Source organism: Spermophilus citellus (genome assembly GCF_964194105.1).
Source record: "Spermophilus citellus genome assembly, chromosome: 2".
NCBI classification, from domain to species: domain Eukaryota; kingdom Metazoa; phylum Chordata; class Mammalia; order Rodentia; family Sciuridae; genus Spermophilus; species Spermophilus citellus.
The window spans coordinates 149,845,710-149,873,065 of record NC_138183.1 but is presented as its reverse complement, the minus strand read 5'-3'; the positions used below and the strand labels follow the sequence as shown (position 1 = coordinate 149,873,065).

General features: G+C 46.0%; 1 protein-coding gene across 2 annotated transcripts in view; it reads left to right on the top strand.

Annotated features, from left to right (window-relative positions):
• The window catches only part of POU2F3 (POU class 2 homeobox 3), a gene marked incomplete at its 5' end in the record, with an annotated part of 80,850 nt that overhangs the window by 16,325 nt on the left and 37,169 nt on the right, over window positions 1-27,356 (top strand). For both annotated transcript variants that reach the window (XM_081280588.1, XM_081280587.1), the window contains one exon: window positions 12,105-12,139. In XM_081280588.1, the coding sequence (XP_081136714.1) occupies window positions 12,105-12,139 (35 nt within the window). The remainder of the gene's footprint in view (window positions 1-12,104; window positions 12,140-27,356) is intronic.

Sequence of the window (27,356 nt, the reverse complement as noted above, 5' to 3'; positions counted from 1 at the left end):
AGGGTCTCAGTGACCCTTCCAGGCGTCCTTTCTACACAGCAGTTAGCATGTGCTAGACCCTTGGAAGGATGTGAATTGCTGCACCCTTAGGCTTCTCTACTGTGTTAGAAAGGACTCCTCTGCTCCTGTAGCCCACTCTGACCTTGGGTGTGGAGAGCCATTCTCACACGTGACTGGGCAACTCCCGGTTTGGGTCTGAGGCGCTCTGGCTAAACTGTGTCGGAGCTTTCCCGGCCCTCTCCTGGTGCGAGAGCCTGTCCGTGTGGGGGTGTGACTGACCACTGACCCTGACCTTGGAGTGCGGCCCCCCTCAACCTTCATTGGATGGAATTCTCCCCTGAATTTCTGTTCCCCAATAAAAGGCTACTCCCTGGCGTGCTCTCTCTCTCTCTCTCTCTCTCTCTCCTGCTAGCCCTGAGTAATCCTTGCTGCCCTACAGGGTGGTTCGAGGAGGGAACCAGAGGGGGGAGCCATCTCGGACCTGGTCATAGAAAAAGGTAACTGAGTCTGTGTGTTTTATTTCGATCTCACTAGTTAACTTTTATGCCAAGAACCTCATTAATGAAACCAGTGCGCTGGTCGCATGGTGGACTTGGGGCCATTATTTAAAGGCTCACTGCTCAGTTTTTTCACCTATAAAATGGGGATATTAAGAGCACCTACCTGGCAGCTGTGAATGAGCTGGAATTTGTAAAGTACCTGGCGCTGTGCCTGCCACCTTAGTAATGCTGTTTATTATTATTTGTCTCTGGAGAACCAAGTGTTCACAGGGTGGATGCAGTGCCTCACAGCCAATTCAGGTGCCTCGGCTTGCAGTATGGACTGTCTCCTGAGCAGGTGGCCTATGAGTTCACTCCTGTTCAGTACAGTGTCATGTCCATCCATGTCCAGAACTCAAGTTGGAAGCTTGCTTTGGTGACAGACTCTACCAGAGCTAAGTGGTCACCTCACGGAATCCATCCCAAGGAGATGCATCTGTCAATTCAACCCCTGTGGGCTGTTTATGTTGATCCTAGTTCAAGTTTGTCTTCATTACTTACTTTTTTTGTGCAAAACTCCACAAGTACAAACCTAGGTAAGCACTCTACTAGTAAGCTATATCCCAGCCCTTTTTTTTTTTCTTCTTTTTTAATTGCAGGGCATGGGTACTCAGGATTGAATCCAGGGTGCTCAACCACTGAGCCATACCCCCAACCCTTTTTTACTTTTTATTTTGAGACAGGATCTCTCTAAGTTATCAAGGCTAGTCTGGAACTTGCTATCCTCCTGCCTCAGCCTCCCTAGTCACTGGGATTACAGGCATGAGCCACCACACCTGGTTCTCTAGACTCCTTCTAAGACCTGGTGCCATCTCCCTAGGATGTTCCTCCCACCCAGCCCCCCCCCATCATGCTGTCCATTTTGGGCCTCTGTGATTATGACTGCAGCATCAATATGTGGCCAACAGGCAATCCAGGGGCAGAACATGGGAGCTCTAGAGAGCCCCATCTATAGCTCAGATGGAGAAGAAATATAGATTCTATTTCCTATCAAATTAGAAGAGGAGTTGCTGAGGAGTCTTTCCTTTATCATAGAATACTGTGGAAAATTACAATGGGAATCTGGAGGATACCTGGCTTCTCTTTAGCAAAAGGGTGCAGCAGAGCTCCCCTGTGGCATGGCCCCAGGCAATCAGTGGAAAGAGAATGGAGAACCCACTTTAGGTTCCATCTTATGAATGTGCATGAAGAGGACAATCATGGGGACACTCAATAGGCCATGTCACAAAAGGAAGTCCTGAGGATGATCATGTGAACCCTGCTGTTCTGTCCCTCAAGCTAGAGAAGTAGAAGCTTTAAATCATGAAAACCCCCAAATCTACAGACTGTCATAGTCTGGAGGGAAGTAGAAAGATCATCCAGTCCTAGGGTAGTAAATGGGTGTCTTCAGCAGAGCCAAGGCTGATTGTTGGTAGTGATCGCATCAAACTGAGTTTGGGAAAAGGAAAGGGATGCCAAGTTCAATTAGCGATGTCTGTCCTGGGCACAGCTTGTGTGCCCACAGACACATATGAGATTTTGTGTCTCCTAAACCAATGCTCTTCCCATAGTCCATATTTAATTTTTTTCTTTTTCTGTAGCACTAAGGGTTGAACCCAGGGCTGCTTTACCTGTGAGCTACATCCTCAGATCTTTTTATGTTTTTAATTTTGAGATAGAGTCTCAATAAATTGCCCAGGCTGGCCTCAGAACTGCTATCTTCCTGCCTCAGCCTCCCAAGTAGCTGGGATTACAGGCATGTCCCCCTGAGCCCAGCTCCCACAGTCCATCTGTGTCCTCCTGTGCCCCATCCTTCAGGATCAACTTCAAGGACTGACCTCAGGTTCCTCCTGGATATTTTCTCACCCCTAAGAAGGAAGCAGCAGGAAAGGGGACAGAAACTTTTTAACACTTAAGGGAAATTGAAGCCTAAGGAAGTTAAGCCACTTGCTCTAAGTATGGCATAAAATAGCCTTTGAAGTGATCCCAGAGCCCCATTTACTATGTGTTCTCTGGACAGAACTCTGATCATTAGACTATACTTCATTAGACTATACTTCCCAGTTCCCCGGAGGCATCTTAAGTACCAAAAAATGTAGACATAATGTGTGGGGAGGTTCCCTGGAAAAAAGTCTGGTTTTAACTGGATTAAATGACCACACTGGAAGTCCCTGGGCCTACCCTGGTGGCTGGCTGCTCAGGAGTGTTTCCAAGGACCTGGCACTTAAAATAATCTCTATCCTGGGAAGTGCCAGCAAGTTTCCAAGTGGTCACAAAGTGTCACTGGAAACCTTATTGTGTTCTACCAGGGAGCAGAGCGGCTGAGAGGAGAATAGTCCAGATGTGGGAGAGGCCGAACCTCCTTGCTGAATGCTGTCTGCATTGTTTACCAGGCAGAAGTGAAAAATCCTGCTTGAACAGTTCTGGGTTCCTGCTTCCACCTCCCTCGCCCAGAGAATTACTCCCCAGGCAAACTCACATCCAGGGCTGCCAAAGCTATGCAAATCACTCTCGGCAAGGCCAGGCTGTTGGTTCAGAACTGAGGTGGGGAAGTGGGTGGCCTCCCTGGGGGCCCATGCCAAGCTCCCCGGGTTGGGGGACCTGGCCAGGCAATGCCGGTCACTGCTGATCCAGTGTTCACCAGGTGCTAGGGGGAAGAGAGGTGGAGGGGACAGCTGCTCTTCACAATGAGCCTTGGACTTCTTATTGCATTGGGCATTATGACCATGCTGGCTTAAAGGGATTTTACTCTTGGCTCCCCAAGAATTCATTGTACCTTTTATTCTCTTTTGATCACATTAGCCCAAACTCTGTAGGACAGGTTTCTCTTCATATTTAACCCAAATCCTTCCAACTATAGAACTGTGGCCCCTTCCTTTTTTGGGAGCTGGTTGGTAGAGATGAACAGTCCTGGGTACTGTGAGGGACCGGAAGTGGCTGAGTCTCAGGAGCTAAGTCAGGCCTTGGATGAGTCCTCAGTAGACATTGGTCCAGGATGAGAGCTGGGAGCCATGGAGGCATGCTGGAGTGGGAAGTCAAAGCACAGTGGGGCTGGACACCTGGGTTTTTTGTCTTTCTCTGAGGATCCTTCCCAATTCACACTCATGCTTTAAAAGCTCTTGTTACTTTAAGCTTGTTGAGACTCCATTTCCTCATGTGTGAAATGGGGTAAATAATAAAACTTTGTCTTCCCATGTGCTGGAAACTGCCTGGATGATCTCCTGAGGTCCCTCCTGGGCCATGGACCTGGGATCCCAGGTATTTGCCATCTGCCTATTTTCTTTCTATGGAAGCTTTTCACCTGAAGATTCATGGGGGTTCATAAAAGCTAAAAGAGGTACAGAGAGACCTGGCAGGTGGCTCTTCCAGCTTGGCACAGAGTTCACCCATGTGCCCACCAAATAGGGGATTTTGAAGCTTGCTTTGTGAGCACTTTCTGCCCCACCCCTCCCCTCTTGTGCACTTAATCTTTCATTTGTGTGCCGAACAAACAGAAGGGAGAAGGACGGTGAAGAATTCTTTGGTCCTCTCTGCGCCTCTCTGCAGACACAGCACAGCACACGGTGGCCAGCTTCTGGGAGAAGAAGAAAAAGCCCTGGTGCATTTCAATCAACTGCATTGAATCCCAAGATGTTATCAATGGAGAGGATTTTATAGGTCACTAGAGAGCCCTCCCATTAATGCTATGGAATTGTCCCGTCAAAAAGACAGTGGAATGAATAGGACGTAACTTTTCTATATTCACATATGAATACACGACCAGTGCAGCTCCACATGGTGTACAACCACAAGAATGGGAAGTTATACCCCGGATGTGTATGAAATGTCAGAATACACTTTGTTGTCATGTATAACGAAAAAGAGCAAATAAAAAAAAATTGTTCCATCAATTCAAAAACTGCTACTGTCCCAGCCCCCAAGTAAGTAGCCTCTGCTTGAATATTCCTAGGGATGGGGAGCTCCGCCCACAAGAAACTGCACCATTGGACAACTCTGCCTTTTACAAAATGCGTCTTTACACTGAGTTGCTTCCCTATAGTTTCCACCATTGGTGCTTGTTCTGCTTTTTGAAGCCACAAGCTAAGCCTGCTTCTGTTCCCTGTGAATATTTGGGGAGGAAGGAAAAGTTCACTGACATTTATTCTTACTACGTACCAGGCGCTGTGCCAGATGCTTTCAAATGTTCCCTCATTGAAATTCTCTTTAACTTTTATTTTGAAAAATTTTAGTCATATGGAAAAGAGAAAAAAACAGTTTAATGAACCAACATCTACTATCATATGGATTTAATAATTAACATTTTGCTATATCTGCTTCATCCATTTTTCTGCCGTACTTTATTTATAACTTTATTTTCCTTTTAAACTTCTTTTTTTGGGCTGGGGTTTGAACCACTGAGCCCCATCCTTAGCCCTTTTTATTTTTATTTTGAGATATGGTCTTGCTAGGTTACCCAGGGCCTTGCTAAATTGCTGAGGCTGGCTTCAAACTTGTGATCCTTCTTCCTCAGCCTCCCAGTCACTGGGATTACAGGTGTGCACCACCACGCCAGCTTAATTTTTTTATTGTGAACATTTTCAAACACACACAGAAACAGAGACAAATCCAGCGAGGCCCTATATACTCATCACCCACTCTGAACCACCATCACATTTCTGCCATTCTTGTTGCTAGAATGTTCTTTTATAAATTATATGGCCATTATAGCATTCAGTCCTAAATTAGAAGTATGCATCTCTAAAGCATAAACATTTTCTTTCTTAAGCACAATATCATTATTTATAAGACTAATACCTTGTTTAATTCTCAAGACAATTTTGATAGTCAAATATCTTAAAATATGCCTACTTGAATTTTCAACTGCCATATATATCAGCTATGGTTATCTGTATTTTGGGTTTCAGTTTAAGGGTGATTATTGGTATTGCTGAAGAAAGTCTTTTTCTGGCTTCACATTGCAGCAGATGGTCTTAAAAGTGGGGCATATTTTTGAGCAATTTTGACTACTTTAGCTGACTCTCCATTATGAATTAGAAAAGCAGATTTCCAGGTGACATTATTTGTTAAAATAGAATTCCCTAACAAAAAACAAATATTTAGTTTGCTTTTAAAACATTTTGTGGTGGTGGTGATGGTGGTAAAAATTATAAACATAAAATTTACCAATTTAACCATTTCTAAGTATACAGTTTAGCCTTTCCTATCTTAGTCTTAAATATGTAATTTTTTAACTATATAGTTATAAAATACATGCAAGGATTTCTATCAGAATCCTGATCCGATATATACTTTTATGTATTGCTTTCTGCTTTCTGCCTTGAGTTACTTCCAAATCCATCAGTATCTCTCCTGTTTATTGCCTAAGCTATTGATTAAAGTTTAATGCTCAGGTTTTCTGGGTCAGATATGGGATGTAGTATATATTGGGAATATCATGTAAGTCGAAGAGTCGAGAAATATGAACTCTTGTCCTGATTCAGGTTCTCCAAGGCTGCATGACTGCAAGGTGTTTTCCCTTCTTGATTGGATCTAGCCTGGACTCTAAAAAGAATGTTCCTGGCCATGTGTGTCCTCCTCTGTCTTTCCTGCAAGTGGCAAAAGAAGCTCCCAAAGGGAGACTCAGGACTTGAAATCAAATGAGGATTTTGCAGATGTGATAAGGGCTGTTTTCTTAGGTTGAATAGAAAGTTAGCTTTCGTAGCAGTTTCTCAGTCATTTGGATCTGTTAAACAAAGCCATTCAGCACCTACTACTTGAGTGCCAGGCCTCCGAGATGAATAAGGTGATAACAACCCTGGCCACTGGGAGGAGCCCACAGTCTCAGGAGGGAAACTGACTTGTAGACCACTGGCTGAAAAATGTGGCGTGTCCTGTAAGCGACAGAAAGAATAGGCAGGAAATAAGAGGAAGCTATCTTTTCATTTGCTCTGGAAAAGTGTCATGGTAGATGTGATGTTTGAGTTGAGTCTTGAAAGAAAAGTAGGTATTTTCTAGATAGAGAAGAGGAAGAGAAAGACATTCCAATCTGAGGGAATAGCACCTGGAAAATCCCTAACAAAAATCCTTAAATCCCTCCAGACCAGGCTCTGCCGGTTTGGGGACAGAGCCAGGATGTCTGGAGCCCAGCTCCACATTCTCGCAGTGCTTCCCAATTGACAAAGCCAAGTCACCAGCATTATCCCACTCAAGCCTGAGGCTCGAATATACCGGGAATGGCATAATATGGAAATATGACCTTATTTTACCCTGGAGAAGCCTGAGCCTTCAGGAGGTCCCTGCTTTGACCAAGATCACATAGCTTGGGGGTGATGGTGTTTGGACTTGAACTCTAGTTTTTTGACATCAAGTCCCAAGACTCCTTTTAAGTACATCTTACTGTTCCTCTATACCTTAAAGGGGTGGAAAGCATTTTAAGGGGTAGAAGGACTTTTCTGGTTAGTACCCTCTGATCATGGTCTCCCTTCCTTTATCTAGGAAACGGAAGCATCCTTCTCATTATTTGGGGAATGGCTTTCCAGTCACCTTAATCTGGAGCATTGGGGCAGCAGCCAAGTCCCAGGTCACAGCCTGTAGTTCCAGGGTGCCACTTCCCAGGCTTTCCTGTAGACTGGGTGGGGAAAGTCCAGGCAGAACTAGTCCAGTGGACTGTAGGAGAGCAACAGGAGCCAGTGTGTGAGGAAGTGAGGGCTGAGGCGGCTCCCTCCAGCCAGATCTGGAGAGGCAATCAACAGTTTCATCAGATTAAGAGCTCAGTGCCTTCCTGTGTCTCAACCTAGACTTCTGCGTGGTCTGAGCACCTGCTAGTCGGCTGGGAGCCATGAGAGAAGCTGTGTCTCCCAAGAACACACTTTCCTGCTTTATAGGGGAAGCCCAATAGGAATAGAAGTAGCTTAGGGCAACTGACTCCTTATTAAGTGTCGAAGGATTGAACTACATCTACTCTGCTCTCTTGGAACATCCTGGGAGGCCCTAGCTGGCCCTGTACCTCTCTTCCAGAGAGTCAGTTAGTCCTAGGAAAAAGGAAAAAAAGTGCTAGGTAGAGATCACCATGCAGGTAAAGTAGATTTGATGAGGAGGGAAACTCCATCCCCAGTCTCTGATCACGGTGAACAGCCCCTTGAGAAAGACCACGACAATTTCTAAGTGAGAGAAAGTATTGCTTTTGTTGGCGGGCGAGTTGTAAAAGTGAAGGTGCTTGCCCACCTGTTTCATTTTCTTCTGTAGACCTCACCAACAGCATTCCAGTGGCTCTCACAGAGATCAAAAGCAAAGACATGTTTAGCTGACCCTCTCCAAGCCACACTGGGCTCTTGTCCCAGTGATTTTCTTTCTAGGTCTTGTTCACGAGTATAGGTGTACGGTACGCCCTCTGAAAACACCTTCTCTTATCTTCCAGAACACCATACTTCCCTGGTCTTCCTTCCCCTTGAATGTTCACTCTCTCTCAGTCCCATTTACTGGTTCCTCCTCATTCCAACCTGTACTCTTTTTATTCATCTGGACTCAGTATCTTTGTGACCTCAGCTAAGTTCTGTGGCTTTAAATACCGTTAAAAAAAAAAAAAACAGGCATGGTTGCACACACCTGTAATCCCAGCAACTCGGGAGACTGAGGCAAGAGAATTGCAAGTTTGAGGTCAGCCTGCACGATTTAGTGAGACCCTGACTTAAAATACAATGTAATTAATGGTTTGGAAGGCTAAGGCAGGAGGATCACAAGTTCAAAGCCAGCCTCAGCAACTTAGTGAGGCCCTAAGCAACTCAGCAAGGCCCTGTCTTTAAATGAAATATAAAAAAGGATTGGGGATGTAGCTCAGTGGTTAAGTGCCCCTGGGTTCAATCCTGGGTACCACAAAACAGGTAGATAGATAGATAGACAGACAGACAGACAGACTAAATAAAGTGTAATAAAATGGAGACTGGAGATGTAACTCCTTGGTGGAGTGCCCAGGGTTCAAACCATGCACCACAATACTTAAATAGATAAATAAATACCACTAAAAGCTAATAGCTACCCAATTATACTTCCTGACCTCACTCTTCCCCTAAATCCAAACACATTTTCCCACCTCTACTGGAATATCTAATTGTCACGTCAAACTTAACATATCCAAAACATGCCTTTTGGTCTTCTCCCACCAGTCTGCCCCTCCCTGAGTCCCCCCCATCTCAGTGACTGTGCCCCCTCACTCCATCACTCTGATCCCTCCCTTTGCACTCCACAGCCCCTCCAGCCGTCCTGTCAGTCATAGGCTCAAGACGCACCCTGCACCCAGGCCCTCTCACTGCCTCGCCGCCCTGTCCAGCCCACGGCCATTCTCACCTGGGCCTCCCCAGTGCCCTCCCAGCTAGTCTCCTTTGGGCTCCTTTGCCCCGCTCCTGCCCACCCATGCAGGTTTGAAGACTTACCTCAGACCTGCGGCTCCTCTGCTCCATGGCTCACTACCTTTCTTGGACTACCAGCTGCAGTCTGACACACCATGACCTGACCCATGTCACCTCACCTGGGCTTCCTCTCTCCAGTCACATGCATCCCATTATATCCCCATGGTAGGCAAGCCTATTTCTGCTTCAGGACCCTCCTTCTGTCTGAGATGATCTTCCCTCAGACCTCCAAAAGGTTGGGACCTCACCTTATTCAGTAAAAATGTCACCTCCCTTGAGTGGTCCCTCCTTCCCAAACCATCCTGCTTTTTTTGGGGGGGGGGGTTGGGAATTGAACCCAGGACCTCACATATGCTGGGCAAATGCTCCACTACGGAGCTCCCACCCAGCCCCCATCCTGCTTCTGAACATCGTCCCCCTACCCTGTCCTATTGTTCTGTATGGCAACCATCTCTAAATGAAATTGTGTATCTGTTTGTTTATTCCTTTTATGTCTCCTTACCAAGAAAAGCAACTCCATGAGACCATTTTCTTCCATCTTCTCCAGCATTGTATTCTGGTGTCTGGCACCTGCCGTGTGCTCAGCAAATATATATATTTTTTTCTTTTTTGAGGGGGGATGATTGGCAACCACTTTTAAAAAATTTTTTTCTTTGTTCTAATTAGTTATACATGAAAGTAGAATGCATTTTGACACATTCTACTGCTCAGCAAATATTTATTGAATTAATGAATTTGCTTCTTGTCAAATCTTAAAAAATTACTCTTTGTCAGGCCAACTATACAATGTCACATTAGGATTTTTTTATATAAGGTAAATGTAATTTTCCCTTTCTACCCATGTAAGCACAACTATTTTAGTATGGGGGAGGCCCTTAATGACTATAGCTCCCCTCACCCATTTTAATATTGTCTTAGCTAATCTCAACATCAGGCTTCTGTTAGAGGTCATTTTGTGTTCACCATAGTCCTCCTTTGGGGGTGGGGGCCCCTGGCCCTTCATCCTGCAGGCCCAGCTGTTCTCGAGATGCCCTATAGGACTGGGATGCACATCCCTGGCATCCCTGGAACAGAGCAGAGAGAAAGGGGCTTAGGTTGAAGCTCTAGAGGATTCTCTTAGATCCCATTCATTAAACTCTCAGGCACTTCTTGAGCCTCTGATCTGTGTTAAAAACTGTGGTCATTCTGTGGCCATGAAAGACACAAAATAGGTGTCACTGTCCTGTTCCCAAGGAATTCACAGCCTAGTGGGAGAGGAAAACATGCAAATGAATAAGGAGTCACACAGCGAGTACAGGTGGCCAGTAGAGAGGTCTTCTGGATCCCAGAAGGGAGAGGGACTGACCCTGCACAAGGGAACAGTGTGTGGGAACATGGGAACGAGTGGACACAAATGAGCCTTCCATGAGGTCAGAGCTCAGGGTATCTAGGAGGGAGCAAGGCAGGGATTTGAGCAGCAGGAGGCAATGCGGAAAGGTAGGTGGAAAACAGGACCAGAGGGGTTCACTCTAGCTAGGGAATTAGAACTTTATGCCAAAGCTTTAATTAGAGCTCTGATTTGCTCATCATTTGTTTATTCATTCATTCTACCAATATATTTTGAGTACCTTTTATATGCTAAGCATGGTGCTAGGCTCTGGGTGCAGTGTATTAAATAGTCATTTTCTTTACTGTTATGGAGTCAGTAATCCATGCGACCCAAAGGAAGAAAGTTGTATGACAGTTCCTTCCCTGGAGAGCAATATGAAGAAAAACTATCTGACTGCAAAAGAAATAATTCCTCAAGTGATAGGTATGAGGTATGTGTTTAAGTAAATCATGGTAATTCATATAATGGAACGTTATATAGACATTAAATTTTGGGAGGGGAGGGTACTGGGGATTGAACTCAGGGGCACTTAACCACTGAGCCACATCCTCAGCCCCATTTTGTATTTTATTTAGAGACAGGGTCTCATTGAGTTGCTTAGCGCCTCGCTTTGTGCTGAGTCTGGCTTTGAGCTCACGATCCTCCTGCCTCAGCCTCCTGAGCTGTGAGGATTACAGGCGTGCACCACCATGCCTAGCTTTATATAGACATTAAAATGAGGTTTATGAGCATTAAAAAAAATTCATGTTCCCTTTTTTTTCTTTTGGTACTGGAGATTGAATCCAGGGTGTTCTACCACTGAGCTACATCCCTAGTTCTTTTTATTTTTTATTTTGAAACAGATCTCACTTAGTTTCTTAGGCCCTTGCTAAGTTGCTGAGGCTAGCCTCAAACTCTCAATCCTCCTTCCTCAGTCTCCCAAGTCACTGAGATACAAGTGTGTGCCACCACATCCAGGTCCTTTAAAAATTTTTATTTTTTTATTTTGAGACAGGGTCTTGCCAAGTTGCCCAGGCTGCCTTGGTTTCCTGAGCCGCATCATGCGTACACCACCATGCCTGGCTTTCATGTTCCTTGATAGCGTAGAAGAACTATTTTTGATGTGCTTTCTGGAAAAAGCAGGGTAAAATCTATATGCAGTGGTATATGTCCATGAAGAAAAACAAGCTTAAAAAAGACTAAACGTACGATGTTGTTAGTTATGGCTGCCTCTCGGCAGAGCAGTTCTCTATTTAGATTTTTTTTCTGTTCCCCAAAATATAAGCACATATTTACTTTATCAGTATAACATTTATTGTAAAAGGAAAAAGATGACAAAACAAGAAATGGAAGTGTGGGGGAGTGGGACAGATGCCTGTCCTCCGAGTTGGATCAGGCATCAGCGTCCTTGGAGGGGTCACCTAGTGGGAGGCCTTTGTGCCTTAGGGTAGCTCCTTTAGGAACCGTGGCTGGCTTCTCAGTGCTCCTCCATGGAGGGACATCACGGCTGCCCCAGGGCGGGTCCTGTGCAGGACGGCCACCTGCAGCTGAAGGAGGCTTGGTCCGGTTAGCTGTTCTCCCCGAAGTCCCTGTCTGGCATTGTGGCCTAGTACAAATTAGCCTGCCCTCCAGGGCGATCCTTTCCCTGGCTGTCCACCTCCCTGGAGGAGACTCTCCCAAGATGCTTTCAGAAAACAGGACGAACAGGAGGATCCTGGCTCTAGGGGCAGTTGGAACCCCTTTGCGAAATAAAGACACACTCACCTCAACCTCCTGTTCTTCCTCTAACAGTCGCCTCTTCCAATCCTGCGAGCAGTGGATATACATGTATATAAATACTTTTGTCTCTTTCAGGAAATGATCGAAATGGCCTAGATTTCAACAGACAGGTAAGAACTTGATTTATCCTATATAAATTTGGGGGGGTTCAGGTATGGGGAATACAAAGACTAAGTAAGTTCAGAGGAGAATATTCATAGACACTTAGCTTTCAGGATTAAGGGATCCTGAATCCAGCCCCCTGCATCAACCATAATCAGATATTAGGCTCTCCTCTTAGAATTCCCTCCAGAGTTCTGAACAGTGGAGCAGCCATTTAGGGTGCATGCCACATGTAGTCCAGAAATCTAGGACAACAGTTCTTTCTGTCCAGGCTTGGCCTGATGGCCTCTTGGTGAGTCTGTTGGTGAGCGCTGACTACATGGAGAGGAATGTGTGGAGCTGCAAAGGACAGAGCGCCTAGCTGTCCTGGGGGCACTCCTGATTGGGAGCAAGTGATAGGGACCCTGATAGGGAAACAGAGCCCAGAGGGAGCACGTAACCAGGCTGGGGACAAAACAGACACTGCATGCTGCCTTGGAAGGCAACTAAGGTGGGTGAGCCTAAACCTAGTTAGAGAGAGCTCGGGGCAGCGGGAGGTGGTGTTGGAAACCTTACAGGGCAGATGGAGGTAGATGGAGGAGGAGAAGGGTGAAGCCAAAGCAGAAGATTTGCCCTGGGGGTTTCAGGCTACCGAGGAGCCTGGGTGGGGGGGACTAGGACCAGGTGTGGTGTCCCAGCAGAGGGTGGGAATGGGAAGAGTTTGCAGGGAGGAGAGAGTGTAAGCTGCTGCCAAGCAGAAAGCAGTAATGAAGGATCCCAGAGGGAGGAAGGAGGCGAGGATCAACTATAGAGTCAGAAACCCTGGGCTTGGGTCCCATTTCTGCCACTAACTAGCTACATAACCTTGGCTTAATATTTTTTAGCCTGAGTTTTCTTGGCTGAAAAATTAATTTATTCCATCAATTACAGGAGAGGCACCTACGTTATTCCAGGTATGGGAATACAGAGAAAAATTAAGACATGGGTTCTGTGCTGAAGGAGCCCAAAATCTAGCACCAGAAGAGGGTGGGCAAATATATGGGGAGAGGAGGCTGAGAGATTCTATTTCTTAAATTACAGATTCATTAAATTTTATTTAGTAATTTTTTAAAGTACGATTATTAACATCTTTAGGGTATAAATTGATGGGATTCACTGTGATGTTCTCATGCATGCATAAATCCTATATTCCTTATGTCCCTCCACCTCTCTGATAGCCTCTGCTCCTCCCCACTCTCCCTGTCCTCTTTCCCCTTCCCTCGTAGCCCCTCTTCTGCTTTCAGATCAATATTGTTTAAGTTTCCACATATGGGAGAGAACATGTACTACTTGTATTTTTGTGTTTGGCTGATTTAGCTTAACATGATGTCTTCCACTTCCATCCACTTTCCTACAAATGACCGGATTTTGTTCCTCTGTATGGTTAGTAATATTGCATTGTGAGAGACTTTTAGTGGCTAATTATAATATCATCATTTGTGTTACTCCACGGGTAAAAAGTCAAACAGAAGTGGGAAGAGTTAGTTCTTCCTGGGAGTTCAGGGTGGGCTTTGTGGAGGAGATGGTATCTGAAGATGGCTCTGAGGGCTGAGTAGGGAGGGATTTGTCAAGCATAGAAGAATGGCATGGAGAAGACAGAAAGAGGTAAGGGAAGACCATCACAATGCGGGGGTGCGTCAATCACTTGGGCTCCTTCCCTTCATGCTAGTTTTTTTTTTTTTTGGATACCAAGGATTGAACTCAGGGGCACTTAGCCACTGAGCCATAGCCCAGCCCTATTTTTTATTTTATTTAGAGACAGGGTATCACTGAGTTGTTCAGGGTCTTGCTAAATTGCTGAAACTGGCTTTGAACTCAAAATCCTCCTGTCTCAGCCTCCCATACGGCTGAGATTATAGACGTGCACCACCAAATCGAGTCATGGTAATATTCTTTCTTTAAAATTTTTTTTTTTTAAAGAGAGAGAGAGAGAGAGAACTTTTTAATATTTATTTTTTAGTTTTCGGCAGACACAATATCTTTGTTTGTATGTGGTGCTGAGGATCAAACCCGGGCCGCACGCATGCCAGGCGAGCGCGCTACCGCTTGAGCCACATCCCCAGCCCCGAGTCATGGTAATATTCTGAGTCCAGGTTTGGATAGAAGTGCAAGATGGAGTAGCAGATCAAACACAGATATTAATTCCACATATTCTCCTCCTCCTTTATCTGTTGAGTGATCTGAATTCACTAATAATGTTTCCTAAAAGGCCATTGATTCTGGGTACATCCTGCACAGTCAGAGAAGGGAATAATCTTGAGTTCTAAGCCCAAACATAGGCAGACAATGTGTGCCATTTTGTTCATCAGGAAGGCTAGGAAATTTGCCAACAAATAAAGACCAACTCTTCTCCCCCTCTACTTGAGACCTATAACAGAGATAGGCTTCATAAAGAAAGATCTAGGTTAGCTATGAGGAAGGACTTCCAGGCAATGAAATTTATTAAACCCTGGAACAACTACCAAGGGAGGGAAACTGTAGAATCAGCTTCTCACTTAAGGTCTTTAAATGGGAGACAGATTCTTATCTAAGAGATGTTTTGGCCAGGTTTGCCTCGGGGGTGGAAGGATGCTGGAGATTTCCAGGTAATCTGTGATCCTGAAGCAGAGTGCCAAGTGGGTTGGGACCTGGGCTACGCCCTATGTACCCTGTCCTGAGGACTCAGGACCCCCAGCCCAGGGCCCACCTCTCATTCCCCTAGGCCTTGGCGGGAAGCATAGGGAGGAGACTCTCTATCCCACACCAACATGTGGCCTCACCTGCCCTCCCAGAGGTGACCAGCTGCACAGGTCCAGTGGCTTTGGCAGCTTGTGTGATCCTTCTGAAGCTGGAGAAACCCTGGGGCTGGGGACCAGGCTAGGAGCAGCCCTTCTGGCCCTAGACTGACTCTGGAGCAGACTCACCTGAGTTCATTTCCCTTGGATGAGCCTTGGGGGTTGTCCCCCCACCTGAGAGGGGGGTGGAGTCCTCATAGCTCACAAGAACAGACCCAGCAGATCTGTCCTTTGGAAGGAGTTTGGGGGAGAGACTAGTCATGCTCTTCTCTGCACCCAATCACATCTGCAGCCTCTCTCAGGCTCTGCCTCCTCCCTCTGTCTGTCCCTGGAGGTCATTAGATCCAACACCCACATGCTCACCTTCAGACCAGCTCACCTACAGGCTTACAGGTGGGCACTGGGCCTCTCCTTGGGAGTCTTGCCCTCATGTTTCACAGCAAAGGAAGTCAACCTACGTTTGCTGAGCACCGGGCTCTGGGCAAGGTGCTTTGAGCACTGTAATCTCATTTCTCTTTTACTGTAAACCAGTGAGGTAACTATATGTTACTATCCCTGTTTTACAGGTGAGGAAACTGCCTCCCAGGCAGCCTCTCAGCAAGTTTTAAAGATGAATGACTTGATGAAGGTCACACAGTTGGTCAACTGGCTGGGTCAGGATTTGAACCCACATCTCTGAATGGTGGAGCCCATTTTTCCCATGATGCCTTGTTGCATCCTCCTCTGCAGTCTCCCAGCCTCCCTCTCCCTTCACACACACACAGCTCCTGGGGAGAGGCCTGGGAGTCAGACACTGAGTGTGACTTCACTGTGACTAAGTAGGAAGAAAGGAGGAGAGGGAGTAGGGAGGGGAAGAAAGCACCGTTGTGGAGGAACAGCCTCTGTGTCAGACACAGACGAGGGGTTGGCAAACGCGGGGAGCCAAAGAAGAGCCACTGCCCTTGGTGAGGCTCGCATCAGGAGTGGGTGCCATCGGGAGCTGCAGCCAGGGCGGGGTCAACTACAGTCCCCAGGTTGTGCGTGCGGCTGTGGCTCATCCAACCTTCATGGCCCTTCCAAGCTGAGCCTTTAGCTTCTTCCTGGTTCCAGGAAGAGCCTGAGCTTGTTCTGGGGACAATTGTGGTGAGGCAGAAGGATCCAGAAGCAGGGCTACCCCTTAGCCTCCAGGGCGGGTAAGGCAGAGTGGAGCGGCAATAGTCTCCTGGATGGAGACTCAGAAGTTGTGGCTTCCAGGGCTGTCTGCCCCTCACAGTCGCTGTACTTATGTAGACCTCTTCTTTCTGGGTCTCAATTTCCTCATGAATAAAAGGAGGATGTTTGGATGAGATGATCCCTAAGACCCTTATAGTCTGTGTGCCATGGTGCCATCTTATCCCCCCTGCCACGTTCTGACTGATGAGTTGGACTCTGACTTCCACTCACCTTTTATTTATTTTTTTCTTGAAAGAGAAATGTGGAAGAGGATCACTCTGATCTGTAGAAAGGGAGGGGAGAAAGCTGGGTGCTGTGGTGCACACTTGTAATCTCAGGGACTCAGGAGGCTGAGGCTGAAGGATCACAAGGTTGAGGCCAGCCTGGACAACCTCCTGAGACTCTGTGCCAAATTAAAAAATAAAAAGGGCTGGGAACATAGCTCAGTAGTAGAGTATTTCTGGTTCAGTCCCCACTACTTCAAAGAAGAGAGAGAGAGAGAGAGAGAGAGAGAGAGAGAGAGAGAGAGAGAGAGAGAAATGAGGGGAAATAGTTTCAAGGCCACATTTCCAGCATTTAGGATCACGTGTGATCCAGTGAAAAGCACCATTTGAAATGTTGGAGTAAAGACACAGCAGGCCACATTGGGGCCATCCACTTATTCCTTGAATATTTATCCATTCTTTCTTGCTAAATGGACAGTGTTATTTGTAAGATAAATTGCAATATATACACAGTGAATTCTATAAGAGACCTAAGAATACAGAGCTCTGGGGTGCTACCTAAGGACATCATAAAATTAGTGGTGTTGCCAAAAGCTTGGTCCTTGTCCTGGATGCCAATCCAGTAACGAGGACATGGTTTTGAGAAAAAGGAAGAAGAAAATTTATTACTTTGCTAGCAAAGGAGAAGCACAGGGGTCTCCTGTCCCAGAGACTGTGATTCTGCCCATTAACAGGAACAGGGAGCTTTTATAGAGGTGATTCAAAGGCTGCTTTCCGCATGCTCTCTGTTGGAGTTGTAATCCACTTGTTAATTTGGGAGAAAGTCATTTCTGAGATCTTCTGGTACCATGCCCAAAGTCTGGATTACTTCGCTCCTACAATTGGTGTGTACTCAAGGATAGATGAATCTGCCTAGGATAGGGAAGAAAGGTCATCCTGTTTCCCCTGAGATTAGAAAGGGGAGAGATTAGGGAGGAATAGGGAGAGAGGAAGAGAAAGAAACATGTCTATTTTAAAAATAAGTTGCAGTGGCAGAGCAGCAAAGCTATATTCAAAGCATAAAGTGGACCACTGTTACAGTGTAAAGGAAAAGTAGAGCTTTGACTGACAGGAAGGGGCAAGAAGAATGTTCCAGTATAGGACACAGTGACTGTGAAGCCTCACTAGTGAAAAGGGCCCAGCTTTGGGGAACCACGGGAGGGTCAGCAGGGAATGAGTTGGTGGAAGATGAGGCTGGAGCTGTGGACCGCAGTGGCCAGATTAGGAGGAGCTCTGAATGCCCAGGAAAGAAGTTTGGAGTTTACTCTGTGGGCAGTAGGGAGCCACGGGGCATTTTCAAGCAGGACTAGTTTGATTACTGGAGGAGTGTTGAGAGGGGTGTGGGTGAGGAGGGAAGGGAGGATGGTGAAGGACTGACTGAGAGGCTGGATGGAACTGTAGGATACTGAAGTGGGCGGTGTAAGGGCAGGGATTCTAGCAAGAAGTTAAGTGTACAAACAGAACCAAGTTTAAATCCCGGCTTTGTAATACCTGACTGTGTGACCTTGGGCCAGTTCTTCCACCTTTGTTGGCCTCAATCTCCTCATCTATAAAATAGAATAATGTTATCTAGCTCACAAGGTAGTTGTGAGGGTCAAACAAATGTGAACGTGTGTGTGTGTGTGTGTGTGTGTGTGTGTGCGCGTGCGCCTCTTAACACAAGTGTCTAGAACATCACTCTGTACTTATTTTCTTTTGTTACTGTATCAGTAGGCATGGAGAGAACCAGATGTGAGAGCTGCAAGAGAAGATTAGGACAATTTTTACAACAGGTTAGATGTAGACAGCAAAGGATGGGGACTGATCCAATGTGATCTCGAAATTTCTTTCTTGAGATGCTGAGCATTAGTGAGACTGAAATCAGAGATCAAGAGGACAGGAGATGGAGCAAACTTGTCCAAATGGTGAGAAGAGAAAGAGGGATAGATAATGAGCTGTAGGTGTCCCGTTCATGGTAAGAAATTTCAATCTGGAGCCCGGGAGACGGGTCACGACTGAAGCTGTATGCTCAGAGGTCCCGCTGAGCCATGTTACATGAAATGATGGGAAGGAGGAGGGAAGGTCACCCAGATGTGCAGAGTGGGAGAAGGACCAAGGGCAGATCAGGAGAGGGAATACTTAGGGGACAGCCTGAGGAGGGTGCCTGAAGATGACACTCAAAAGGAATGGTGAAAAGGACAGGAGAAGAGCCATGCCCACAGAGGAGAAGGTGGCAAGAGCCAATAGCACCAGAGAATGTAGAGATGTTGCAGAGTTCAAAGTCTGAAAGTGGGCTAGCAGATTGAACAGCGGGGAAAACGGTGATGGCTTTATTGTCATGTCTGAGTGTCCATGGGGAGAGCAGATGCCAGGCAGCTGCAGTTGGAGGGTGAGTGGAGTTGAGGAAATGATGGAGACAAGAATTGCAGGATTCTCTTTCAAGAAAGGAGATGATGAAGAGATGGAGGTGTTGGCCTCAAAGGAGACAGTGTGGAGAGAAGGCTTTGGGGGCTATGGGAGACTTGGGAGGGGTAGAGAGGAGATGTAGTAGGGCAGAGAGGACATAGTGGTGGCAGAATCCAGGGGAGGGTTTAGCCTAGAAGAGGAGGAGGGCTCTTCTGAGAGGGAAGGAGGCAGGGCGCCCTGTCTGTGAGTTCAGGAACCCAGGGCAATGCTAGGTTCTCAGGGAGTTCCTTCACTCAATTTCCTGCTCTTTGGGTCAACAGCTAACTGCAGAAGAACACTGGGAGGTAGAATTGCCTTAAAGGGACTTGGGGATCTCAATGACAGGTGCACAGCTATATAGCCTCACGCCTGCTCTGTTCTGGTGATTTCTGGATCTCTCATCATCTTGGGCCATGGTTTCCATCAGATAAGGGCAGGATTTCATGTATTCATGTTGAATATTGTCTTGCTCAAAGACGTCCTGATGAGTCTGAAGCAATTTGGCAGGTGTCCTTGTCTCTGTTTCTTGCTCACAGAGTTGAGAATCTCTGATCTGATCTTCTCAGTCCCAAGTTTGTTGGGGCATTCTAAATTCACCTGAAATATACAGCTCTCCTGTGCTCTTCCCTGGCCCCCAGGCCAGCTCCTCCAAAGCAGTTGCCCTGGTGTGCCCCTATGTAGCATTTAGTTTTAAACCAACTGGGATTTTTCTTTCTTTTTTCTTGAATACAACAGAATAATAACCATGATTCTCTGGTTGTTCCTGGTGATCACTGATTTCATGATATGTAATTGGATCCATGGAGTGTCTTCTCTAAAATCAACAAGATTCAGCCCTCCAGGTGTAGTGGTGCACACCTGTAACCCCAGCAGCTTGGAGGATGAGGCAGGAGGATCACAAGTTTGAAGCCAGCTTAGCAACTTAGTGAGACCCTAAGCAACTTAGTGAGATCCTGTCTCAAAAAATAAAAAGGGCTGAGGATGTGGTTCAGTGGTTAAGCCCCCCCTAGGTTCAATCCCCAGTGCCAAAACAAAACCAAACCAAAAAAACCAAGATTCAGCCCAAGGAATAGTCTCTGAGGAACCAGAATGATGGAGAGGCTTCTCTTGGGAGGGCCATGATGGAGACATGGGGCAGCAGAACTAGGCTGTCAAGTGCACAGCGAGGTGATGGCAGAGAAAGCTCAGACCCCCACCCCAGGATGCCTAGGAGCAGCCAGGCACTGGGTGTGGAAGGGAATTAACTGATGGGTTTGGTTATTTAGTTCCATAAACCTGTATATGAGCTGGATTCTAGGGAGTACAACATGGCGCCTCCCCATAGGAGCTTCCAGTCCTGTGAGGGAGGTTGCAGAGGTGAGAGAGGGCCCCTGCACACAATGATGCTCATGGGGCTGGCTCAGGAAGTCTAAAGAAGCCACACAGGTGGATCCAGCCTCCAAGTAGTGGGTCCAACATGCCAGAAGGAGACCCAGACTTCCTGTGAAAGACTTGGGCGGCTGAGAATTATGGATGTCAAAATTCTCATTTCTCTGAGGACTGTTTCCTTCTGCTGCCAGACCCAGCCTTTAATCCTGTACTTCCAGGTAGAGGCAGGATTACTGGGGGAAGAAAAATAGGCTAAAAGAAAGAAGGGGAGTGGTGGTGCACAGCTGTAATCCCAGCAGCTTGGGAAGCTGAAGCAGGAGGATCGGGAGTTCAAAGCCAGCCTCAGCAACTTAGAGAGGCCCTAAGGATTTAGGGAGACCCTGTCTCTAAATTTAAAAAGAAATGGGGCTGAGGATGTGGCTCCATGGTTAAGCACCCCTGGGTTTAATCCCCAGTATAAAAAAAGAAAAAGAAATAAGGGGGTGAGGAGCCTGCCAGCCACATTTTGTCAATCCTAAGTAGTGAGAGTTTTAGGATACCAGTGCATTACAGTCTCCCCACCCCAAATATAGCAAAGCAATTGTAGATAGAGGAGCCTGATAGATGAAGTGTGTTGGAGAGGGGGTGTCTCTGCCTGGCCACAATAGGATTTCTAAGACCTCACTGCAAAATTAAACACATGCACTAGTCACAGACAGAACCAGAAGAAAGTCCCTGTTGGTACACAAGAAGATCTAAATAGTAGACCCAGAAGGGGCCAAGCCAGCCCTCATCCCACTGCCTACACATACTTCCTTCTAAACCTGTTCTCCTCCTTACCAGACCTACTATCCTTTGTAACAAGGATTTTGGAAAGCCCCTCTAAAATGAAATTTATAGAAAATATGAACAAAAATCAGCAAGATGTTCTAATTTGAATAAAAAGAAGAAAGCAAAATCTGTTTTTGTGAGTGCGTGTATGTGGTGCTAGGGATTGAACCCAGAGCCTTGTGCATGTGAGGCAAGCACTTTACCAACTGAGTTATATCCCCAGCCCCAAAGTCATTTATAATTACAAAATATGTATTTTAGTAAATAAATTCTTGGACACACTCCCCCAGAAGGATCTATGGGATAATGGGATGTTTATGCTTCTATAAATATGACAGCACAAACAGACTGGTATCAATATGCTCTTATTGGTAACTCAAAAGCCATGATTTAGGGCTGGGGGTGTATGTGGTAGAGCATGTGCTTAGCATGTACAAGGCCCTGAGTTTCATCACCAGCACCACCAAAAAAAAAAAAAAAAAAAAAAAAAAAAAAAAAAAAAAAAAAAAGAAAGAAAGAAAAGAAAAGAAAAAGAATAAAGAAATAAAGAAATAAAGAAAAGAAAAGAAAAAAGCCATTATTTTCCAAAGTGTTAAACAGCCCTTGGTAAAACGCTAAACAAAATAACACATTTTTTTCCCTTAATACAGAAAACAACATCCCTGAGCCCTGGGGAAAGTGTATACTGAGTATATATATTTTGTTTTTGCATTAAAAAATGGAATGAGTTGTAGACTATTATGATTAAAGGCAGGCTATTCGGCACAAATGGCCTGGTGGGGCATTTGAAAATCATGTAAAAGTTAATCAAGACACAAGTGTTTCTCATTTGGTGCTCTCTTCTGCAGTGCAAGATGTCTAGGACTCACCCTCTGCCCAGTGAATGCAAACAGAGCCTCCTAATGATTAAGATAGTCAGAAAAAAACATCCCATAGATTTCAGAAAACATGTCCCAAGGTAGCTATCACCTCCAGTGAGAATAACTGATCTTGACTCATCAAGGACATGTCACCTCTCCTGCCAGGAGTTCCGAGGATTAGATATAACTCTGGCTGCAGACCTTTCACAGAGAGATAGAAGGCATTGAGACACCATGCACAGGGGAATGACCCTGGAGGTAACACACACAGCCCTGCCCTCCAAGAGCCCCACTTGCTATTCAGTGAGGGAGATGACCCTGAAAAGTTCCTAAAAATGTCAAGAGTGAACTAGGGCCACCTCTGCAGGAAATAAGCTGGCCTGACTGGCTGGCTAAATAGGTGTGGAACAGAATTTTCAGGCAGGAGATAATTGGCAAGATTAAATGACTCCCTCCTCCAAAGTGATTTCCCCATTGCAGTCATACATAATATAATGGTAATAAAATACTTATTGAACTTTGGCTGTGCAGCATGCATGGAGTACAAACTGCTATACATACATTATTTCTTTCTATCTTTTCTTTTTCTTTTTTTTGTGTGGGGGGGTAACCAGGGATTGAACTCAGGGGCATCAGAGGTACTGGACCACTGAGCCATATCCCCAGCCCTATTTTGTATTTTAAATTACAGACAGGGTCTCAGTGAGTTTTTTAGCACCTTGTCATTGCTGAGGCTGGCTTTGAATTCGCACTCCTCCTGCCTCAGCCTCTCAAGCCGCTGGGATTACAGGAGTGCGCCGCCGAGCCTGGCCATTATTTCTTTTAATAATGACAACAATCCTTTAAAGTAGTTGGTATTATCCCCGATCTATAGATGATAAGGCACAGAGAGGTTAAGGGATTTTCTCATAGTCACATTGTCCACAAATGGGGAAGTCTGAACATAGAGCCCAGCCTGCTGCCTCCCAGCTTCATGGTTCTGCCCACCACACGACCTGCACATCTTCTTGGTGGTGGAACCAGACGGCTCCTACTGGTTAATTCCTCTGTCTCAGCTTCCTCATCCAATGATGAGAACAGTAATAGTACCTATTTCCTAGGATGTTATAACAACAATTAATATGGTTAAAGTACTTAGAATAGTCTCTGACACACAGTAATCTGACAATAAACATCAGCTCTTAATATTTTCTGATGAATGGGAATCCAGCACTTTCCCCTCTTCTCTCCCTGTTGGCTACTTTGCTGGGTGTGTACCACGTTGGATAGGCTGTAGATGTTTCTTTTTTTTAAATATTTATTTTTTGTTATAGGTGGACACAATATCTTTATTTTATATCTATGTGGTGCTGAGGGTCGAACCCAGTGCCTCATGCATGCTAGGCGAGTGCTGTACTATTTCTGAGCCACAACCCTAGCCCTGTAGATGTTTCTTGAAAGATCACTTTTTTATGGGATCCATCATCTTCTGACACAAGCCCCACCATCCTCCCCAAGCTTGGGCCTGGAAGCAATGATAAATGCATTTGCTTTTGGAGGTATGGAAACCATCTCCCTTTGCCAGCCGTACTTGGTGCTTTGGCCTGAAGCTCAGGTGTTAGCTACTTCCTGTTTGTAGCCTGGGCAACAATCCCAGTACCAGGTGGACCAAGCTTTGTGGAGAACAGCAGCAGAGAGAGGCAGGAGCAGCTGTCTGGGTTCTCTGAAGGCTTGTCCTTAGTATTTGCTGGTTTATCAGATACCACAAGCCATAAAAAGCCCCTCTGCAGTGTGGGATCTGGGACCTAGCTGGTTCAGGCTCCAGTACTGCCATGAGTCTGTGGATACATTCTGGAATGTTCCTCTTAGCTCGGGTGTAAGTTGATGAACAATGAGGATTGAAGAGGGAGAGAAAGGCATCCAAGTTCTTTCCCATATTCTGCAATCATAAAGAAGTAGGTTCTTGGGGCTGGGGTTGTGGCTCAGTCTTTGAATGCACTGGGTTTGATTCTCAGCACCATATTAAAAATAAATAGTAGGTTCTTGGTACTGGAGGGTTTAGCTCAGAGGTAGAGTGCTTGGCTAGCATGCATGAAAACCTGGGTTCAATCCCCAGCACCATGAAAGAGAGAAGAGGGGGGGCAGAGAGAGAGAGAGAGAGAGAGAGAGAGAGAGAGAGAGAGAGAGAGAGAGAAGTACAAAAATGTGGATTCTCTTTGGAGATGTCAGTGAGTTGCCTTTGGTGGATACAGAGGCTGATAAAACTAAAGACTCAAAGCAGGGCCATCCCAACCCCTTCTGTTACAGGAGTCTCTTTGGAAAAGGGGCTCTTAAAAGGGAAGCTAGATTTGATCCCAAACCATAATGGGAGAAATTAATACCATTTATTGGTATTAATAGTTTATAACAGGCCCTGGAATGAATACTTTACAAGTAGTCGCTTGTTAAAAACTTATAGCAACCCAAAGAAATAGGTGTTATAATTCTCATTTTACAAATGAGAAAACTGAGGCTGGGAGCAGTCAAGTGACATGCTTAGAGCCAGGATTCAAAATGAGGTTGATGTGGTGTGCCCAGCTCTTTACATAGGTCATATCTTATTTGATATTACTTAATCCTTACCACAGCCCGGTGAGGTAAGCATTGTTATTCCCATTATATAGCTGAGGAAACTATAGCTCAAAGAAGTTAAGTAACCTGTCCAAGGTGGAGCTCAGATGTAAGACAGGCTCGGCTGACTCCACCATACCAGCTGCTCTAGAGAAAGAGAAGAGGGGGAGAAAGAAGGAAGGAGACTCCTGCAAATGAGACGTGACCTAATGCTACCAGAGCCCCTCGTTTGCTGTATCTGGTCCTTTTCCACATTTCCAGTGCCCTCTCACTCCTACCAACTCCTGCAGACCTCTCACGAGTGGGACTTGCCAGCTAGGAAGACAGAGATAATATCTGCAGAGAGGGTTGGCAGGCGAAGGGTGGGTGGAGAAGGGTTCCCACCCAGAGAGGGTTCCCCTGGCCCTGCAGAGAGCCACCTCCCTGTGCCTGTGCGTGAGAAGGGAGCAGGGAGGAGAGCGGTGTTTGCATGTGTGTGTGCCTGCAAGGCAGGGGCGGGACCTGCTTTCCCTCTGCCCCGAGTCACAGAGGGCTGTCAAGGCAGCTCTAGTAACTAGCAGAATATACTTCTCCAAGAATCACAGCTTCCTCTGAAAATAACATTTCTTCCTCAAGCATCCCCTGGGCCTGCCTGTGAGTGGCTTCTGAAGCTGTCCTTGGGCTCTGGTGCTGTTTCTCTTATCATGCACAGTTCCCTACCTACTTTGAGGTCAACTCTCATTTTAACTCTTTCCGCTTGACACTTTTACAAGGATTCCTTTAAGCCAATACTTTTTTCTCTCTCATAAGAACTGTGTGGCACGGGCATTACTGTTCTCATTTAACAAATAAGGGAACTGAAGCTCAGAATGGCAATGTGACATGCAGTTAAGTTGAAGAGCTGGGACTTAATCCATTCACCTTTATTTAGTGCCTGCTTATCTCAGTACTGGTGCATTGTCTCCAAATCCAGCTTGTTCCACTGATGGCTGCTGCCTCGCTCTCCCATGCTTGCCCTCCTGTCTCCCAATCCCTGAGGATTCTTAGTTCACACCCCATTTTGCTTTTCGCTGTTAGTAGCCCCTCCCCTGCACTGGCGCTGTCTAATACCACCTCCCATAGCCTCGGTTAGTGTGGACAGCTGCAGGGTATCTCTGGTTCCAGCCCCGGGGAGGACAGTGTGGGGACCATAGGTCCAGCTGGATTAAGCTTTCAGCACTACCAATAAGAGCTATGTGGTCTCTCTCTAAGCCTCAGTTCCTCCTCTGCAAAATGGGGTGAAACAACAGCAAATGTATAATGTTGCTAGGAAAAGAATTGAGATTTTGAGTGTCAAGTGTGCAACACACTTAAAGTCCTCAATAAATGTGTTATTGTCCTTGTTTCAAGAATTTTGCAGCAATATGGGTTCTAATTGATCCATTTCACCTTGTTCTTCTGCCAGTTTGCCCCTTCTTCTCAGTCTTGCCCTGAGGGGACTGTGGAGACCAGCTGGCAGCTCTGCTCAGATCCCCCACCTGGCCTTCCTCTCAGTGTTCTTACCTGTGCCTCTGCACCAGACTCAGCCCATTCCTAGAGCAATGATGAGAGATGTGCCAGGCTCTGTCTATGCCAGGTAAATACAGGCATACCTCACTGGACCTAAGAGGATAGCTTTTGAAATTTTGAATACAGAGCAGCTTTGTAAATGAATTCTTATTTTTCCTTACCAAAAGAGCCTGTGTTAAAAATTAAAAATTAGACTAGCTGGGTACAGTGGCATGCACCTGTAATTCTAGCTACTGGGGAGGCTAAGGCACAGCATCCAGAGTTCAAGGTCAACCTTGGCAACGTAGCAAGACCCTGTCTCAAAATAAAAAAAATATTTTAATGGTAGAGTACCCCTGGATTTAATCTCCAGTATAATCAATCAATCAATATTAGTCTGAATCTTTTCAGACAAAGAATGCCTCTTTATGGTTAATTGGAGCCAATCTTTACTATTGTGTTTGCTTCAAGAGAATTGCATGTTGCAGGACATGGTGGTGCATACCCATAATCCCAGTTGTAGGGGAGGCTGAGACAGGAGGATCAAAAGTTCAAGGCTAGTCTCAGCATTTAGCAAGACCTGGTCTCAAAATAAATAGGGTAGGGGATGTGGCTCAGTGGTAGGGTACTCCTGGGGTCAAGCTCCAGTACTGCAAAATAAAATTAAATAAATAAAGAAAGAAAGAAAAAGGCAGAAAAATGTTATATGTTAATCTTACTCCCCCCCCTTGATGTCATCTTAAAGATAGTGTATGACCCTAACAAAGATTTTTTTTTTTTTTTGGTACTGCAGATTGAACCCAAGGGTGCTCTACTCATGAAGTCCATCCTTGGCACCCCACCCTCTGATTTTTTTTTTTAAATTTTGAGATGGGTCTCACAAATTGCCTAAGCCTAGGCTGGCCTCAAACTTGCCTGCCATCCTCCTTCCTCAGCCTTCCAAGTCACTTTGGGATTACAGGAGTGTACCACAGTGCCAGACCCTAATAAGGACACTTTGAAAACTTAATCTAGGTCGCTGCTGTGAATGGGCTCATCTGAAGCCTTGGAGGTGGGTTTTGTAGGCTAGTTATGTAGGTAGTACACTGAGACCTAAACACATTTGGATCCCCACCCCTGGGCATGTAGACATTGGGTCCTACAGAAGCCAGTGGTAGAGGGCTTTGTGCTCCTAGCTCTGGGCTGGCACCCTGGCACTGAAAGGAGTGATCAAGCTGATCATATATTCTAAGGCCAGAGGTGCCAGGCCAGAAAGGATTGACACCCTCTGTCCAGGAAGGGAAGCCTGACACTGCAAGACAAAGAGTCCCTTCCTCGGTCTCTGACAGGGAGCAAAACACTTCCCTTCTGAGGATTTGGTACTTCCCCTATGTTGGCTGGGCAGCATCCTGGCTAGCAATGCTCCCTGGAGCCTGGCCTTGC